The 19237-nt window shown below is 36.7% G+C and overlaps 1 protein-coding gene across 1 annotated transcript in view; it reads right to left on the bottom strand.

The window, feature by feature from the left end:
- Positions 1–19237, bottom strand: part of ptprr (protein tyrosine phosphatase receptor type R) — an 88547-nt gene that overhangs the window by 46133 nt on the left and 23177 nt on the right. Inside the window, exon 3 of the mRNA XM_088923385.1 lies at positions 184–297. Within this exon, the coding sequence (XP_088779511.1) occupies positions 184–297 (114 nt within the window). The remainder of the gene's footprint in view (positions 1–183; positions 298–19237) is intronic.

The following is a 19237-nucleotide window of genomic DNA, read 5'->3' as shown; positions in this document are numbered from 1 at the left end:
CATAATATGATCATATAATCAGAACTTGCCTGAATAAATACAACAAAAAAGTTATTTCAAACAATTTTTGGGGGAGGACAAACTAACATTTAATTATGTGCTTTGCTTAATGAGAGAGAAGCCATCTTTAGCTTAATGTGTAGTGGACTATTTGGTGGGGAATCAGAATTGTTGTGTCCTCACATTGAGACGGTTGATATGCACTTGTTGAGGTGAGATGTCCAAGGCGGCCGCCACCCCATCTCGGAACGCTCGGAGCAACGTCACATTCAATCTGCGAATGTCCACCTGCAAAGTCTGCAAAGACAGAGAAGACAAAGTCATGATACGACCTGTGGAAATGTGGAACAAGCTGCCCAGCCATGTTGTTGAAGGCGATACTCTGGCTCCTTTCAAGAAAGGATGGATAACGTGCCTGGATCAATTCACTACTAACTACCTAACAGAATAGATAGGATGAATGGCCTCCTCTCGTTTTTTAACTTTCTTAAGATACTGCTCTTGGAAACTCAGACCCACCTCGTGCACTCTGAAGAGGAATTGTTAGTCCAACAACAAGCTTATCATGATAGTGAAACTAATGTTATACAGTATTAGGTCAGTATACAGTACTAATCTGCGTTTTCCATGCTGAAGATTGAAATGCAGAAAACAGTCTTCATTTGCTAACACAAACTAATCAAACAAGAAAAGAGCAGGCAATCATACAAATAGCACCCATATAATTAAATGTCTCTGGAACAATCTGCTTCCTACAACTGAAAAAAATCAAAATTACATTATATAATCTACAGAAAAATACAAGATAGTTACAGTTACTGTATATACAGTATGTACTGTAATATTTCAAATAGGGAAATAGGTTCCCATTTGCTTAGCATCCATTTTAGAGAGAATTTTAGTCTAGTCCTAAGTGGGTTCTTTTAATTGATAAGGCACAGGTTCCTTTTTTTCCTTTATTGGATTTACAGTACAGTATACTGTATCTCAGTTTATACTGTAGCTTTCTTTATAGTTCACCATTACACCACTTAAAACAGTACATGCGAGAACGTCAACATTAATATGTTTCAGCATTATTAATCATACTGTAAATGTTAACATTTGTTTAATGCTTTCTACTATGCCTTAGACAACACCAGCATGACAGTGTTTAAATTCGTAGGCAAGGAAAGGTCAAAATGACAGAAGGACATTTGAATACATTTGAAAAACATGTAAAAAACATTGTAAAAATAAGTGAATCAAATCTGTCAGGTTCAGATTGGGAATCCCAGCTGTGCCTCAGAAAAAAAACCACAAAGGTATATCAATACATTTGAAATTAAGCTTAATTAACACAGAGGCCACTTTAAACATCAAAGCATTGTGTATGAAAGCCAGAAATATTTGATCTGCTATTGATGTCTTGTACTTAAAAGATCCTATTAAAATATGATTTAGGCCATTTGGAACTGTACTGTATCTAGTCAGGAATTCCACTTTTCTGTACCATTTTGGGAGAAAGCACAAGGTGAAACCTCCATTTTGAAATTTATTATTAATACAAATAAGAATCATAATAGTAATTATCACTGATTGCCTGTGCCTTCACTACTATGAATATTAATGATCATGCCCTGAGGTACAGCTCAAAGGATGCTCCAAGAAGCTGATAACCACTCTTCCAGTAGGGTTGGGAATTTTGGCAAAATGGCAGCAAGCTTGACTACACCTCCCAGTCTTGCAACAGTATTACTACTATCATGATAATTCAATAGTACTAGTAAATGTAATACCAGCTAACTGGTATTACTGAACTGAATACAATCATTACTGTTACTGCACAAAAAAAATCTACTGCCTAAATTGCCAACTAAGATTACTGATTTAGACTACAAATGCAATGTTTTGCAGGTATGTCACAAACATTGTATCAGGCTTATGAAGCCTGCGTGCTCTTCCACTGAATCAGTCTGTACAGTCTGAGCTGTACTGTACTGTACTGTATGTTTTTTCTCACACAGAATTACAGCAGTATCTACAATGGAGTTGGGATCATGTGGAGGAATAAAGTGGCTGTTCCTGAAAACACTTCTGGCTTGCAGGCACCTAGCAGGCCACAGGGGTTACGCAATATGAGCGGTAAGTATGGCCCTTGGTCTTGTGCATGGCATCTTGGGATGTCTCACGCATGGTGTCACTGCCATGCACTTTTCCTGTGACCCAAACAAACACCCCTTCTGGTATGAAAATATCACAAAAGGTAACAGTGTATTGTACACACTCACTCCTCATTATTTGAACTTGTTATTTATGTGAATTTTTGAACTTATAATCAAAAGTACCCTATTGTGAAAGGTAAAAAAAAAATCTTAAGGCTGCCTTGAGAAGATTTGCACGACCCTCCTTATCGTGTTTAGTCACAATGGCCAAAAATTTAGGTGGCCAAACAGTTATACTAATTTTAACTCAGACTAAAACCAAGTGGTAATAAATCATTAAATAAGCCTTCTTAGAGAAGTTATAGAGAAGTACACATACAGTACTGTAGAAACAAAGAGCAGGGAGGAGAGAGAAGACAGCAAGAATGTACCTCTTTTGATAGACCAAGTGTCCAGAAAAAATGAAGGGTCATTTGGGCAATAAAAAGACTGGACTTACGAGAGGGACTTATTTTTTATTTGTAGGAAATTCCAATTTCTTATGAACCAGGCAAAAAAAAAATCTATTGTTATTTAGTTTTGTAGTATTTTGAGTAAGGAAATACTGTAGATTCCCTTTTGTTTAGCATTTATTTTAGAGAGGCTTTTAGTCTTGAGTGAGATTTTTTAATTAATAAGACATGTGTTCCCTCTTTTCCTTTACTGTACTTGTGTCTCAGTTGCAGTGTGGATGTCTGTGTGGTCTGTTTTCTGTTGAAAGCAGTATCTGAAAATATCAGCCAATAATAGTAGAATGTTGTATGTTGTGTAATAGTAACATATTATAATTCTTTCACATTTGCTGCCTGTTTATTATTTTGTTACCACACTGGAGAAACAAAGAAATATATGAATATAGGGGTACAGTATATAAGTGATATTTTTGATAAATTTTCTTGCATAGCCTACTGGTGTCAGGACCAGACTTTGATATTTGATATGATTGATACAGTGCATCTTATTTAGTAATTAGTTTGTAGCAACAATTAGATATGTACAATATATTTACTTTCCTTTACTATAAATAATATTATGTTGCACAACTCTAAGAATTGTCTTTAGATAATGGGGAATTTGTTACAATAAAAAATACCATACAGTACATATTGTATATTTAAACTCCTACATTAAATTCATACTGAAACAATTGTCAATAAATTATCCTCTTTCAGTAAATACAGTATCTTATTAAAACCTATAAAATGTCTCTTTATCTTCATCATAATCTACCCTTTGTGTTGTGGAAATGAAGCAATTCATTATTCATTAAATTAAACTACAAAACTCTGAGCAAGTACTACCTATTGTACTTACAATATTACAAGACACTGAAGCTTTGCATACACTGTACATTTCAAAACAGTCAGCAACTGTTATACTGGTGATTACTGTATTAAAACACTAGAGCTGTGAACGATAATAATGTATTGTTACAGCTATTTATAATCTGGGATTTCCTTTTGAATTAAACCCATGAGCTCTGTAAGGTCTGTGTGTATTGGTAAAGAAAAACAAATAAGCTCTCAACAAATCAACAAATCTTAATCCTCCTACATTATTATCCATCTACAAGTATAACCATGACACAAGACAATTCTAAAGGCTTTGCCTTGTTTTCATCTGTAAGGCCTTTCATCTGTTGAAGCAATCTTATTTTCTCTAAATGATCACTATTTTACTTGTGTAATTCACTTTTGTAAGAGCCACAAGGCAACACAAGATAATATACGACAATACAATACAACCTCCATTCCCTGAAAACAAATGAGACGTGTGTGCACCTTACTACAAGTAAAAGAAATTGTTCTGGGCTCTGCAAGGGGCATGGTGCTGCAGAAAATAATGCTCTACTGTATAGCTCTCAAACCACAGAGAACCCCACTGGTTTCTTATTCAGGCAAATTTTGGGCATGGTCTGTTTTAAAAAAAAACTCATAAAATGTTATCTGATGGGTACTCTGACATGTTTTTGAAGCCAATATAATGCGTGGTTTTTTTAAAATTAATTTTTCAAAAAATGGCTGGATGAGACCATTGACTCAATTGGCTACCAACTACCAAATGGGCTAGACTGGCAAAAGGGCCCTTTGGATACAAGCCTTTGTATTTCCCCTCAGGCTGTTCTATTCAGGACACTTGTGAAGTGAATTTTACAGGACCTGGAAATATTTTTATTCTAGTATTCCTGTATTTTATTATTTGCACTCACTTGAGTTGACAAGACTAGGGTAACTACTGTATATTGCAAACATTCAACAAAGTTCTGAGTAGAACCATAATGTAAACACCGGCACCTGGCTGATTGTGTCAGTGTCCATGCCCAGAATCACAAAGATGTCCACAACACTAAGGCAGCCAAAATGGAGCTTAACTTCATAACTTCTGTCTACATAGAAACAACAGGAAACACCAGGATTGCTTCGACAAAAATGACCAGGTTATCTAAGAAAATATTGATCACGTGTGCAAGGCTTTCTGTGCACTGTAGAGTAACACAGACTCTAATCAGGAGAGTCTGGCCTACCTGCAAGCAAGGGCAAGGGTGCAAAGAAAAAGTTGTGATACGCAGAACAGGTGATGGACAGATAGGGACCAGGAAATACAACATCTTTCTGACGTTAAACAATATCTCTGTTTTTTGACTGCCATGCATGTTGTGTTTATGGCCCAAATATCAAAGGACTAGTACTATGGAGACCTAAGGAAAGAAAACAGGCCATCACTTCTTCTTAGAAGCACCTTTTTGAACATCTATGAAATCAATAAAGCACTGTGAATAACAGTATATTTGAGTGCCTCCCACACACAACTATAGTCAAACCTTAACGTAAGGAAAGTGCTGAAAGCTACTGTATTACAACAATTAATAACAACAAAGTAGCAGGAGGTACTGGGATTTCCACTGAGATTTGTAAGCATGGTGGAATGAACTAACATTACATCTCCTCGCTTTCTTCCTACAGATCTGGAGTACAGAGGTCAACCCAAAAGAATTTCAATCTTCAAAGGAAGATACAATTCAAGAGGAATCTGAAGACCTTTTCCCAGTGAGGCATGGCCAACATGATTTTTCTGGCAATAAATTACATTAAAAAAAGTTGGAAGTACCACCAACCTCTAGTTAGCATTGACAAAGGCAACTGCCACTGTGTATCACAAGGTATTCTGGAAGAGCCATGTGAAGTATGGATGTTCTCTAAAATTTGCCAGTATCCTTTGCCTGAATCATGACCATATACATACAGTAACCATCACTAATGTATTCATTATAGTTCACTTTGAAGTCCATACAGGAGCTAAGAGGTGTGTCATTGCCCCAGATCTTATTTTCCAATATTGCTGAGAGCCATGCTACATTTGATAACAGACAAGCTCTCTGCTGGAGTACAGCTGGCTTTCTGAATGGGTGATAAATTATTTGACCTCCAACAACTTTTCCAGCAGCAAGTTCCAATTGCACACACACAGGCACCCTGGATTTGGAATAACAATGAGTGTCTGAAGAATGTACTGTAGAACACTTCCTATGGTGGAGAGGTTTTGGCATGTTTAGTTGACAGATTAAGATCTTTTTATCAGGAAAAGGGACAAAACTACCCTAAACTACCCAAACTGGATGATAACAAATGGGTCACACAATTAATGTTTCTAGCTGACATCAAGGTGTACTGTATCTTTAAGAACTCAACTTCCATATGCAGAACAAACTGTTATGGGTGCTTTTGAAATATGGAAGGCATCTCTTGCACAATTTGACAATTTGGAACATTGACACCTTAACCTGCTATTCTGAGCATCTTAAAGAACTACTGAAATATCACACTGTCAGTGTTGCCGATCTTGGTTTGTACATGCAAGAAATCACATCAAAAGTTTCGATCAGATTTCAGGATTCCCAGCATTTTGACCCCGTGTCACAAATTTGATACTTATGGCCCTTGAAGTGTAGGGATCTGTGACACACACTTGAGGCTACTTACAGAGATACTGTAATCTCTGTCATGACCTGTTGGAAATCCCTGCTTGTGAAATTTGACTGTTGGAAGAAACTGGCATCTTCACTATGGTTAGCACTTTGATCTACATGCCTCTGTGAACAGATATTTTCACATAATTCTTTGTCCCTCCCAAGTTAAGGAGCAAATTACCAACTGAACATCTAAGGACTTCTGTGCTGCTTAAAGTCTCAAACTACAGAGATAGTTAGATAATTAAAGGGCAAGGATTACACTAAACCATAAGATTGATATTTTAATTGATACATTTTCTATATATTTTAATTGAAAAATTATATAGATATTGCATAATATTTTAATATGAATTTAACTTAATCACAATATGGGCAGCACAGTGGGTAGCATGCCTTGCAGTGCTGGGGCACCTGGTTCAAGACATACTGTACTGGTAGGTTAACTGGCTTCAGGGAAAACTGGCCCTGGTGTGAGAGTGTGTGTGTCTGTGTGTGCCCTGTGAGGGACTGGCATCCCGTGCATGGTATCTACTGCCTTGTGGCTGTTTCCCGCCAGGATAGGCGCTAGCTCCCCCGCGACCCTGAATTGGTTAAGCAGTTAGAAAATGGATGGATGGATAATCACAATGTAAGCAGGATTATTATTGCTGTTAAAGTACACACTATATAACTCTTGCCATGCCTCTCTGAAAAAGTTACCAATCTTTGGGCTATAGTCAGTCTACCATTGTGTGCTTATCTCTCTTCAAATAGGTTTACTATGTCTCCCAGATAAAAGATGATTCATGTATATGAAATGCTAAATGGTCCCATAAAAAACAAAGTCATGAGTTATGCCTTGGCCTCTTTGTTTATCTATTTGGCATGAATACATTCACCATCCATTGTCCATAGCAGACATTAAATGATGGTCACAAAAGAGTTCCATGCTCTGAAGCTTGGTAAAATAGTACAGCCAATACATTGTACAACTGCAGATATTGCTGTAACAAATCCCTTAACTTCTAAAATTCACACATTTTATAACTTTTATAGATTTTGACAACATTTTTGTGTTTGGCAGGGTTATTTCCTTCTTAATGCAATAACTTACTGTACACTTATTAATTATAATAAACTATATGGTTTCCATCCTAAAATTACCATGTCCTCAAATTGCTCGGTTTAATCAAATACACAGAGAGAAGAATCTTGACACTCTTTTGTATGATAAGATCACAGTTCTTAAATCAAACGCCGTACTTGAACTTTTATGAATACCTTTAATTTGCAGGGATCAGGGATAAATACTGAAGCAATAGTAGGATTCCTCCAACATTATGTGATCACAACCACGTTCTAAACCATTGGAAATTAATCATCAATGGTTATTTTTACAGCCGTTTTATGTATTCCAGAAAAATTGCATCTGACTTTGATAAAGACATGTAATGGGAGAGGTACAATACAGTATATCCAATACTTTCCACTCAGGCAACATGATTGAAAAATGTTATGAAGCAAGCTACAGTAACAGAGATTTTTTTTAAAAATATTTAGTGCATACTGTACAGTAGCTTCACTTCAGCTAAGGCCCCCAGCTAACTGAAGGCAAAGGACATGACAGGAGTCAGGTAAGGCTACATGCTGTTATTGTGCTTACTGTTAAGAATAAATATCTTCCACTCTACTTCCACCTGGGAAGACAGAGATGTAAACACCACTTGTTTGGGCTGAGGAAAGGTATCCTGCATTACTGGACTCTAAGGGCTAAATCAAATCCTTGTCTTCCTTGTCGCTTCCTGAGAAACAACAGAAAGCAACGTCCAATACTGCAGAGAGAAGCATGTAATTTACACAGGGTTTGCTGAGGACAAGCTGAAAACAGGATATACTGTAGCTCACAGCTGCTCTCTGATGAAGAACATAATAGCTCATTAAGCAATTAGGAGCACATAAGTTTACCCCCACCTCTAGAGGTGAATGAGACCTGTCTTATTTATGCTGGAACCTTTCCTCACTTTCACTCAGTCCAACACACACTAAGTACATTTCCACACTACAAACTTGACTATCAACAACTCTTTAAAAATAAATTGCCCATTGTTTCCTAAACTGCTCACATACAGTACTGTACATCTTCGTATACCTGTACAGGTGCAGAGTCAACTCCGGCTTTTTGAATTTCAGAATTGTTTAAAAAGTTGTATTCCAAGGACAAAGCGTCTGCTGTCTGTACTATGATTTCTGATCCATCCACTGCTTAGTACAGTACTTGTACATACAAAAATACAAGGCAATATCAATAACCACTTAAAAATGCAAAATTGACCTTTTTTTAACTTTATGGCTGTTGCAATTTTATTTCTTCACAACTACAGTACCTTCTTACACCTTGCTGCCCAAGAATTGCAGTGTTCTGTGCTGCAGCTATTCCCAGCTCGTTGTCCTGTTTTCCATAGATCTACACAATGTGGAATAACCCCACTACTGAACAGTTTGTCCTCAACAGCTCAGTCCCTCTAAGGAGCAGAAGTAAGCACTGCAATGCCAAACTTTGAACCAGTTTCTGGTTCTTCTAGATACACTTCTAGTTACAATGTTTAGTCACTAATACCATCTCGACACACTAATCAGCCCATGCCTATACAATTTGCTAAATTCTGGAATGTTCAAATACCAATAAAAAACAAACTTTGATGAACTTAACATTGCAGGCTGCTGCCTGGTGCTCTACAAGGTTGAAGGTGTAAATAAAAATGACAGAATCTGTAATGACAGTGATGGGATTTTTTTTTTCTCAAGCTTGTAGCGTTCAAAAAGGAAGGCAAACAAAACAAAGACAGACGGTAATTGGTTGTTTCCCTGGACTCACCTGATAACTGTGCCAGGCAACGCAGAGGCAGGCCGCACCCTGGGTCATTCTCTAGGGCTTCTGTTTGGTTTTCTTTCTGGTTCTCAGCACATTTTTGCTGACCGCTCCGAGGACGCCAATACCAGTGCATTCACAGAGGAACAAACGTAAGCACAAAACACCTAGAGTCTACTTCAAGAGCTGTTAGTGTGTACTCCTCGGCAATGACTCAGCGGTGCCTGTTATTTTGAGGGATGGAACAGGTTGGCATTCTCCTTTGGGAAAAGACATCCAGTTCTTGTATCTTCCCACAGACAGGAAAGAGACACAGCACTTTGTACCAAGAACACAAATCTGAGAACATGAAATGGGATCACTTTTTTCCTGCCTGCACATTCCTGTCACAAGCAGAATGCCAAATGCACATTTCTTGTTTTCTGAACTATTATTCCCCTTTGGTACCTAATTATCTTCCCTGGGAGTGTTGATTCAGATGATTTTTTAAGGAAGGTGCAGTCATCCCACTTGAGCATCTGCACTTAAGAACTACTATAAAACTTAATTGGGCAGAGATGGTTTTGTTGACCGTTTTCCCTCCTACTGTCCGGTAAACGGTACCGAAGCCGTAGTCCAAGTCGGTCCAAGTCACCTGTAATCACCTGTAATGGCTACATGGACACACAGTTTTCACTGTATTCAGCATAACTGCACTACTTGTATATATTGCATACACCATGGACACATGGCAGCTCTACTCATATTGAATTTTATTGAGTTTTATTCAATTTAAAAAAACGTAACCTCAATTTTGTGATTTTTGTGATTTGTGATTTGTGATTTGTGATTTGTGATTTTTGTGTTTTTGTGAATTTTGTGATTTTTGTGATTCTTGTGATTTTTGTGAGCTTGCAGAAAAGCCATTTCATTGCCAGCAACTACTGCTGCACGCCGTATTGTTGTGCATTTGATAAATAAACTTTGATTTGATTTGATGTACTGTTCTAAAATGTGGTATTCACTGTTACGAGTTGAATCATAGAGTCTGTTTGCTTACCATTCAAATTGGGACATAATGACACTATATTATACAGTATAACATATTACTGTATGAGATAATAATGACTATACTATGGTATGAACCATGGTACAAAGTTATACTGCAGAAGGAAAAAAAACATATGGTCAAGCTATGAAAACATAAAAGGTTACAAACGTCCTTTTGTGTTTATTTGTTAGTTAACAGCCTCGTGAACCAAGAATTCAAGTCTCTTTTTTTAATAACTACACCGACTCAACCACCACAACATGACTTAGCCAGATGTTCCATTCACCATCTTTCTCTTCTGCAAATATAATTAATATCCATTCAAAAGCTATAAGACAGTACAATTTGACAAATGGATAATTAAATTAATCTATATTTTTTGGGAAATTGCCTGTATCGCAAAAGTCTGAATTTTCAACAATAATATAAATCAGAAGCATCACACAAAAGAGTCTTTAAACAACAATGTTAACGACCAGTATACCAATGTTCACTTGTATTGCTCAGACTGACTCCCGGAGTAATTTCTGTTACATGAGATCATCTTTCTGCACTCCAGAAACAGAATACATAGTTTTTGTTATAAGAAAGCTTACTGTCCTGGTTAAAATAGGATTTTTGTACAAAAATATGACTTTTTTCAATGGAAATCTGAGCAGTTACCTCTTTAATAAAATTACAGGTATCCTGTATTTTCTCTAATCCTTTCTGAGATTATTGTTACATACACCCTTGATAAAGAGTTGCAGGTTAAGCCTACATGTACATATCTGATTGTACTGTCAGGAAGTCAAACTTAAGAGTTTCTGTGGAAGCAGTCAAGTGACAGGAGGGGGCAGTACAATATTGAAGAGCTGCAGTTCAGCAGTCTTTTTAAAATCTGCTGGGGTTCAGCTGTGAGGTATACTGCCAGGAATACCCCCAACTGGATTCCTCTGACAAGACAGTTATTACTTGATGCAAAACCTGAACCAACAGATTTTGTATTAGTTTAATGATGTGGGTCTGTTATGCTCCAACTGTGATTCACTGCATAAATGGACAGTAATTGACGTCTAATAAATAGCTCGTCCTTCGTTAGAAGCCTTATATTCAACAGCAGTGCATTCCATCAAAGAAAAACAATCAAACTAAAAATATACACAATTTTGCATAGGGATAAATAGGCATAACTTCCCCAAATACTTCCTTGCCAATACAAAAAAAAGAGAAAAATACCATCCTGGTGTTTCAGCAGTACTGAAATATATACTACAGATTCTATTGTCCGAGACAACCTTATTTCTCTGCAGACTGGTATTTTAACTGCATTTCTGTATTAAGCATTTTAGGATAATTATTTTTAACACCCTTTACCTTTTATAATGCAAGTTTCCTCATTCTTGAATACCTGAAGATTCTTATGTTATATTTAGAAACTATTAGAAATATGTCATTATTCTCATAAGGTTATGATTTGGAGCTTAACTTAGAAAGTGAAATGAATGAAAGTTCACTATATTTGTTAATATTGATCTTCTTCAATTAAATGCAGAATAATGTACATTACAATTAAAACTCTATGCATGGTAGTTTTAATTTCACATTATTTTGTTAATTATAGTTTGAAAAAAGAATATTAACACACTTGCACTGTAAATATATTTAAATGAGACAATTTGTTATTGTGGTAAGGGATTGTGTTTGAAGAGGCATAATTCAGTTACACTCTAAGTGGTACAACATCAAGACTAAATACTCAAAGGTCTTGTTTCCACATGTTTTGTTTTCATTGTTTCAAGGTTACTTTTTAGTAGTTTCTGGTACACTGGATATTAATTAAAAAAACATTTTTTTTACATGTAAAGTTTCAAAAACAGAGCAAAGAACAAGGACTGGAATATGAAATCTAAACCTATTTGTGAAACCTGACACCAAACCACTATGATATTCTCTCCCAAGCCAGTAAAAAACCTCCTTAGCATGCACTGAAAGAATGACACTTTAATAATATGTGACTGATCATGGCATACCATTCATCAGATAGACCTCCAGCCACACTGACTGCACCTCAAGAAAATTAAAGAGACTAAGCAAGCATGAGACCATTGTCTTTTTACAGCAATACTGTAGGTATACAAGGCCAATACTAACCTTCTGAACAGCTGTATCATTTGAAACAGAAGTTAATCCTATTGGGCCTGAAATTTAGATACAATTTCAGTGGTGTGTCATCAATGAGAGGACATTATCCTTTAACATGTTCTGACCTGCCTTTTTGAGCTCTGACAGGCGCATACTGTACTGTAGACGGATCAAGTATAGCTTGAAGAGCTAGTACTGTAAATGAAAAGATGGGAGAAACCTCATACTGTACAGTATATTTGGTGCCTGATCTCCAATTAAGAAATTCAGGGCGATGTCTATACAATAAACATAATTATTTTCTGACAAATCTGATTTCCAAACCAGTACAGTAAATCAATAAATGCTGTAAATAATGCTGTTGGGCATGCTCTAGAAAAGTCAATTTACAGTACATTGCAATTCAATAATTTTACTAGAATGAAATTTAGATACGGTAATTGCGAGGCAAATACAGTAGAAATAATTTTAAGAAAGTGTTTAAGTCTCACAAAATGCAAGGAACAGTGACCAAACTACTGAAGAAATCAAGAATCTCTTCCAATTTAGCTTGAAACTACTGTACTTCCAAACAACAAAGGATTAAGAAGTATATTTAATTGGGAGTGTAAAAATCAATACTAATCAGCAGTTAATACTAATCTGCAGAAATTAACATGGTTTTAGAGCTGATAAAAACATGGACAGGATCACAGCATTATGCACAGTACTGTACTACAGTAGACGAGTTTGGGAGATAAACATTTAGTCGGTGGACCGTGATTTATGCCTCACCAAACAAAAAATTCTTAGGCTAACTATGGGGTTACATACAAGTTATGTTCACCTCTCCCTAATTTAACATGCAATTATTCAAAGCTGGGGATGCCTGAGACCTGGTGCCTGTCTCCTTTGAACCTCTAAGTACAGAACATGATGAGAGCATTCAAATGGATTTGGTCAAGAGATTAAAGCTCAGGTTTGAATACCAAAGAGGGAAAAACTTAAATACAAGCAACATTTTTACCTGAAATACAAAACTATTTCAAATAGTCTCCCTAGTTCATCGCCCACTGACCCCAATATTCATTAAAAATTAGAATTCCTTTAGAATATATTTGTAACACATCATTTTATTTCTCCTATTCAAAAGAGAAGGCTGCCATAAAGTAATACTTATAAGATAATATACTGTATGAACATCTTATTTCAAACAATACTTCTGTAGTTTGGCAACATCTAATTTTTGCCTTCATCAGCAAATTTAAACACTTTTAGCAGAAGAATTCAGCCTAAATGCATTGTTGGACATAACAGAAACATTACAAAAACTAGAAACATTAGCCATGGGCATCAAACACCAAAATCTACAGTACATCAAACTGGAATAAATAATGTCTTCAATACATAAAGTATTGTATACTGTATGCAGCAGCCACTGAACAAGAATAGAGACAAATTAACAGCAACAGAAATATCCTTAACCTTGCTCCCTAATGGGGAGTGCATTTTATTTTAACTGCAGCTAAATATATATTAAAATAAAGGCATTTTATTTTATAAAAGCTGTTTTCCCTTAAGTCTGGATTTCACTGAAACATTGATGCACCCGTCAATTACAAATTCCTAACCTGGTACATGATGGCTGGTCTCCATTAGGTAAAAGCAAACAAAACGCCACACTCACATACCAGGAATGTAAACAGTAATTGACACGTGGAATGAACTTTTGACTTAATCCAGGTCGGAGCTGAATAATGAAGGCAGTGAGTAGAACTGGGTCCTGAAATATGTTGTAAGATGAGTGGGTCTGCAACACTGCGGAAAATAAGAACTGGCTCTGCTACTCAGGAAAAAAAGGTTCCTAGACATGTGACGCCTGTGAGATGAGATAAAGAAATGAGAACTTGAAGCAACCTGGCCAGAACTCTGATGAGCTATATAAAATGTGACGGCTTGCACCAAAGGAAGGACAATGCATGAAGAAAATAAAACTATCACAACTTATTCCCTTTATGTGAAAATTCCACAAAATATGAGGATTGCAGTTGCCAGAGGTAAGCCCGGGGCCTGTGGATTACACCCACCATCTGCTGAAGCTGTGAGCTAATTCTGTCTTCTTAGTCTCCGACACAAACGATGAAATAAAGCTGTTCCCCAGTTACAGACGAGCTTATTTTGTTAAACACAACATTATGTTCCCAGGGTGACATTTGCAGATATTTTCACATTGTACTATCTGCTCTCGCACTTCCACTTAGCACCGACAGAAAGCAACACAAATGTCAACCGTGTTTGAGAACACAGATCATTTAAGCCCACCTCCACACCATCTGCTGAAGCCCAACTGTAAAACCGTTCGTTGGGAAGCTGGTCTCCCCACAGGCCTTTACAAATTACCAGTGATTCATTTCCAGAACATGGTTAGCAAACACTCCATAAAGCCTGATTGTGTGTGACTTCAGGGCCAAGCAGGGATGTTATAAAAGCACAGCAAATCTGATCAGGGATAAACAATGCCTGTAGCTTAGCAACCACTACCTGCTGGGTTTCCAAAGGATGTGAGATGTTTACATTTAAACTTAACAACACAAACATGCCAAGGTTTCAATAAGGTGATATTCAGTATTTCCTTCCTCTGATTTGATTGCTTCAATATAATGATAGCTAAATATGGCAGGAAATGTCATATATAGTATACAGTATAAATGTATACATGTATGTATTAACATTTTGGGAATGATGGCAGGAAATGGACCTCAGCGAGCTTTAAATGTTGTCCACCTTCATTGTCCCATTCTGTCTCATTAGATTTTTATCCTTCAAGTCTGCAGAACTGAAGGTAGCATAAAGTAATAAATGTAACGGACAAGTTAATAATGTGAAAGTAGCTATACCTGTGTACTGTATATATACAGTATCCAATAGTAAAAAAGAAAATGCAAGTGTGCTTTATGTTAAACTAGTCATGGGGGTCCACATGCACCAAACATAAGTACAGCTACTGTACTGTATATGCAATGCTAAATTATGGAAAAAAGAGTCTCAAGCCAACAAAATATTACTATAATTTATACATTACAATCGACACCCATAAATGCAATAATATGAGCTACATTTACAGTATGAAGTATTGTAAGCTGTAACATATAAGTACATTATGTTTTGTCTGAATATGATAGTTTTACATTATTGTATTAAATATACTGTTAATGTTACAACTGTAAAGAATATTTAACCAAAAACACTGGGAGTTTTACAAACTGAAAACATTTAATTCCATTGTACATAAAATTCCATAAAAATCCAAGTTTTGTAAAGCTAAAGCAATCCATTTCTTTTAAAAAACCTTTCAACTTGCTTAAACACAACCTGCCAGCTTTTTTTAGAAAAGAGAAGATTCCAAAGCTTTTCATTTTTCATTATACATTCATTAGAATTTTGCATTTAAGAAAGTACCAAAGAACACAATTATTTGTCTAAGTTTGGAACCAAACCCCACTTTTTACATTTTTATTTGCACATCAGAGATCCACATTTTGGCAATGTTCTTTTTTCACAATATATACTGTATAGTGCTTGAAACAATATATACAGTACTGTACATGGAGATATGAAGCCTGTTTCAAAAGTAGTAAAACATTATACTGTATTTTTACTGCTCTAAAATCAAACTACATATATCCAAGCATGGAGGCCTGAACATCTCAAGACTATGTTTCAAAGTGTAGTATTTTAATTCTTATTCTCCATATCTGTCATGTACGGAATACAGTAAGTAAAATACCAAATCCTAAGTCCTAAATCCATATATAAAAATGTGACCTCAAAAGGTTCAGGATTTGTCTAAATTTCCCTCTTTTTTTAGAAAAATAAAATTTAATTCAAGAAATCCCCAAAAAGAGAAATTGGGATGGTATTTTATTATTATTGTAAAAGCATTTGAGGTAAATATACATAAATACATGAAGCACCCCTACAACCAGACTCTCCCTTTGTACTAGTCATATAATAAACTTGCATGACTAATAAAAAAAATCTAAATATCTTATGGGGTCTTCTGTTTTAGAACTCGGTTAATTCTAAACTTTAAAAAATTTCAGTTCAATTTATCCAGCTACCAACACAAAAGCCCCAGGGAATCGATGCTACTGTAGCTGGTTTTGGTGATTTCAGAAGGATGATAAAAACACAAAAACTACAACCTAGAAAGTTTTACTCCATTTCTAAAATTATCCATTCATTGGCACTGATTTAAAAAACTGCCCACCCATATCAGTTCATGTTTTGTCACCTTTACAGCAATGGCTTCAGTGACCATCCATCTGTTGGATAATTATTTCCATTTCCTCTTAAAAGACAGTCAGGTGTCCGTCTCAGAAATTAAAAGAAGTTTTTATTTCATGCGCATGGGAGCGAAACACACAGTGATGTGCCGGTATATTTTTCTCAAAGTAATTAACCTAGAACAGTCCTTTAATATTTTTCTGTTATCTACAGTACCACGCTTCCCTGTGCTTATCAGGTTGGTAGTGTTCCAAAATCACGCACATCTTCCTAATTCCCTATTTGGTAAAGATAACTTCTTTTAACACTATTGGTTACTTAGGTTCGTAGCACACGTTCCTATATAACAGTATAGAATTACGTAGTAGCCCTTGTGTCCAATCCAGTTCAAACCAGTTCTAAATGTCCACCTTATAAATATTGCAACTCCAGCAGAAAAAAGTGTGTGCAAAGTTCATAGAGCCCCTCTCAACACATCTTAATGGATAAATTAGCCAAAAGGCCTCCCCTTGCTTGTAACCGTTCTTCTGTTCTTCTATGCAGAAATTTGTTAATTAACTTGGGTCACCACGACAGACCCTATACCACCTGGCGAAAAAGAGGATCAGTGCGTGCTCTCGCCCAATGTGCGCTTCTGACAGCCATTTGACAGTCATGCTGTGAGCTCCACAGTAACAGCAAAATGTATGACATGGTGACGTTATCTTATTGTGCTTCTTACATCTGTTTCTAACTTTTCATGATCAGACAACCTTCGTAATTATTATTCAGTTCTGAGTATTTCAAACGTACTGTACGACACAAATACAAACCTGAACACGCTAGTACAATCACTAATGACTGCTTTTTCCCAGATCAGCTGATCATCAGATCGGGAATGTTACCTAACTGGATAATGCAGAACATGAGCTCATTTAAATAGCTACATGTAAAGCCTCTCTTTTAGAAACAGACAAGGAAGACATACAAATGAGTACTAATCATTCTGTAATGTATTCTAAGTGTGTTTTCCTTACAAATGTACACATGGTGCTGTAGTGGAATTAGAACCCGTTCTCTAGAGACCCAACCTTTTGCACAGGGAGGGATGAAAAGAGATGAAAAGAATCTACTCAGAGCTACAAAACCGGAAGGAGATGAAGGTACAGCACAACATCTTCCTGATTAATGCCACAGGCCTGGAATAGTAAACCAAACTTGCTCTGCCTCAATTAGCTTTCAAGACCCTTTTAAGGAAGGAAATCAACCCTAATTGGATCACCGTGAGGCAGTTTCACTACTGCACGCAACATTAACATTAGAGGGAATCTGATTTAGTTCAATTACTCTTTCTGGGCACAGCACACTTGCCAAAACCAAGGAGAACAGTTCTGTTAAAACAATTAAGACTGAGGCAGAGGGCAAGGTGAGATGGGGTGGGGGGTCTGTTGCAGGCAGCTGGACCTAATTCATACTGCTCCATCAAAACAAATACCAGACTAGAAATAAAACAAAAATCTGGATTCAAAACAAGAAACCTTTACAATACAACACACTAATATACTGTATCCTCAATTACTGTAGACAGCAAGCATGTATGACATCCATATCTATACAATCCTGACCAATCACATCTTTAGAAATGCTAATTATGTTATGCAGAATAAAGGCTTCAATTGATAGATATCAACAGGTAAATGCCCTAACTGTACAGAACATGTTAACCACCATCAGGTGTGTATCAGAAATATCTAAAATTCAGTAGTTCAGTACTAACGATTGTAAGAGAAAACAAATATGAATAAAGTATTTGGTGAGGCTCGCCTAGCTGAGGGAACGACAGCCTATCCAGAGGCTGGAAATGCTGCCCAACCCCCCCCCCCCCACTAGTACAAGGACTGATCTAAGGAGTTTGCTGCAAGGAGGGAGGCATGGAGTAAGATAAGAGAGACAGATAAGCAAAGGAAGTCTGGGTGTGATATGTATACACATGAATTATGCTTGAGCTTAATAATGGCCGAACCTGTTCAGATAAACAACTCATACTCTTCGGAGGTTTACTGGTCTAGTGATTTGATCATTGAGACCGGTATTCTGTCATAGGCTGTGGATGATGCACATGGTGGTCACGTCAAAGTGCTGTACAGTAGGTGCAGAGAAATGACTAGATAGTTTTAAGCAATGAACAGAGAGGTGGATGAAATGGCTAAGTGAGAAGAATGGGAATAATAGTGTGCACTAAGAGATTCGCAAGTGTGGATGACAAAATTCTGTTTGTAATGAACACAAGCGTTTTGACGTAACTGATCGGTTGTTCTTGTTTTAAGGTGGTAAGCATTTATCATGAAGGCAGACAGGATTGTCTGCATTGGGATCTAGTCAAGTGTGGTAGGCTGGCAGCATGAATTTGGTATGCCACAAGGAACTAGATGAAGTAAGAACTGAATTTTCAAGAGTCGGTCTTTAAGAAAGAAATGGTACTGTAGTTGCTTTGAAGAAAGTTAACATAGCCTTGGGTGGGGACTGTATAGAGCTGATTCACTCTAGTGGCAGTGCAAAGTGTGGTGTGCAAAGCTTTGGAGAACAGCGCTCTGAGGAAGTCATTAAAAAGTGCAGGGAATGGGAACATTTTTTCCATTTGATTTGGAACTTCAAATAGAGGGATAGAAGCAGCAGGTTGTTTCGTGACCAGAATCCAGGTCCAGAATTCTTGGAAGAAGGAGTAAAATTGGGCTATCTTGTTTGAGAGCTCAGAGACATGAGCAGCATAAACATTGAACTAAGTACCCTAGAAAGGAGTATTTTTTATAACGAGGATGTAGGAGAGAAAAGTGTCC

This window comes from Atractosteus spatula, chromosome 8, assembly GCF_055471065.1.
Source record: "Atractosteus spatula isolate fAtrSpa1 chromosome 8, fAtrSpa1.hap1, whole genome shotgun sequence".
In the NCBI taxonomy this organism is placed as follows: domain Eukaryota; kingdom Metazoa; phylum Chordata; class Actinopteri; order Semionotiformes; family Lepisosteidae; genus Atractosteus; species Atractosteus spatula.
This window is presented reverse-complemented; position numbering and strand designations above follow the sequence as displayed.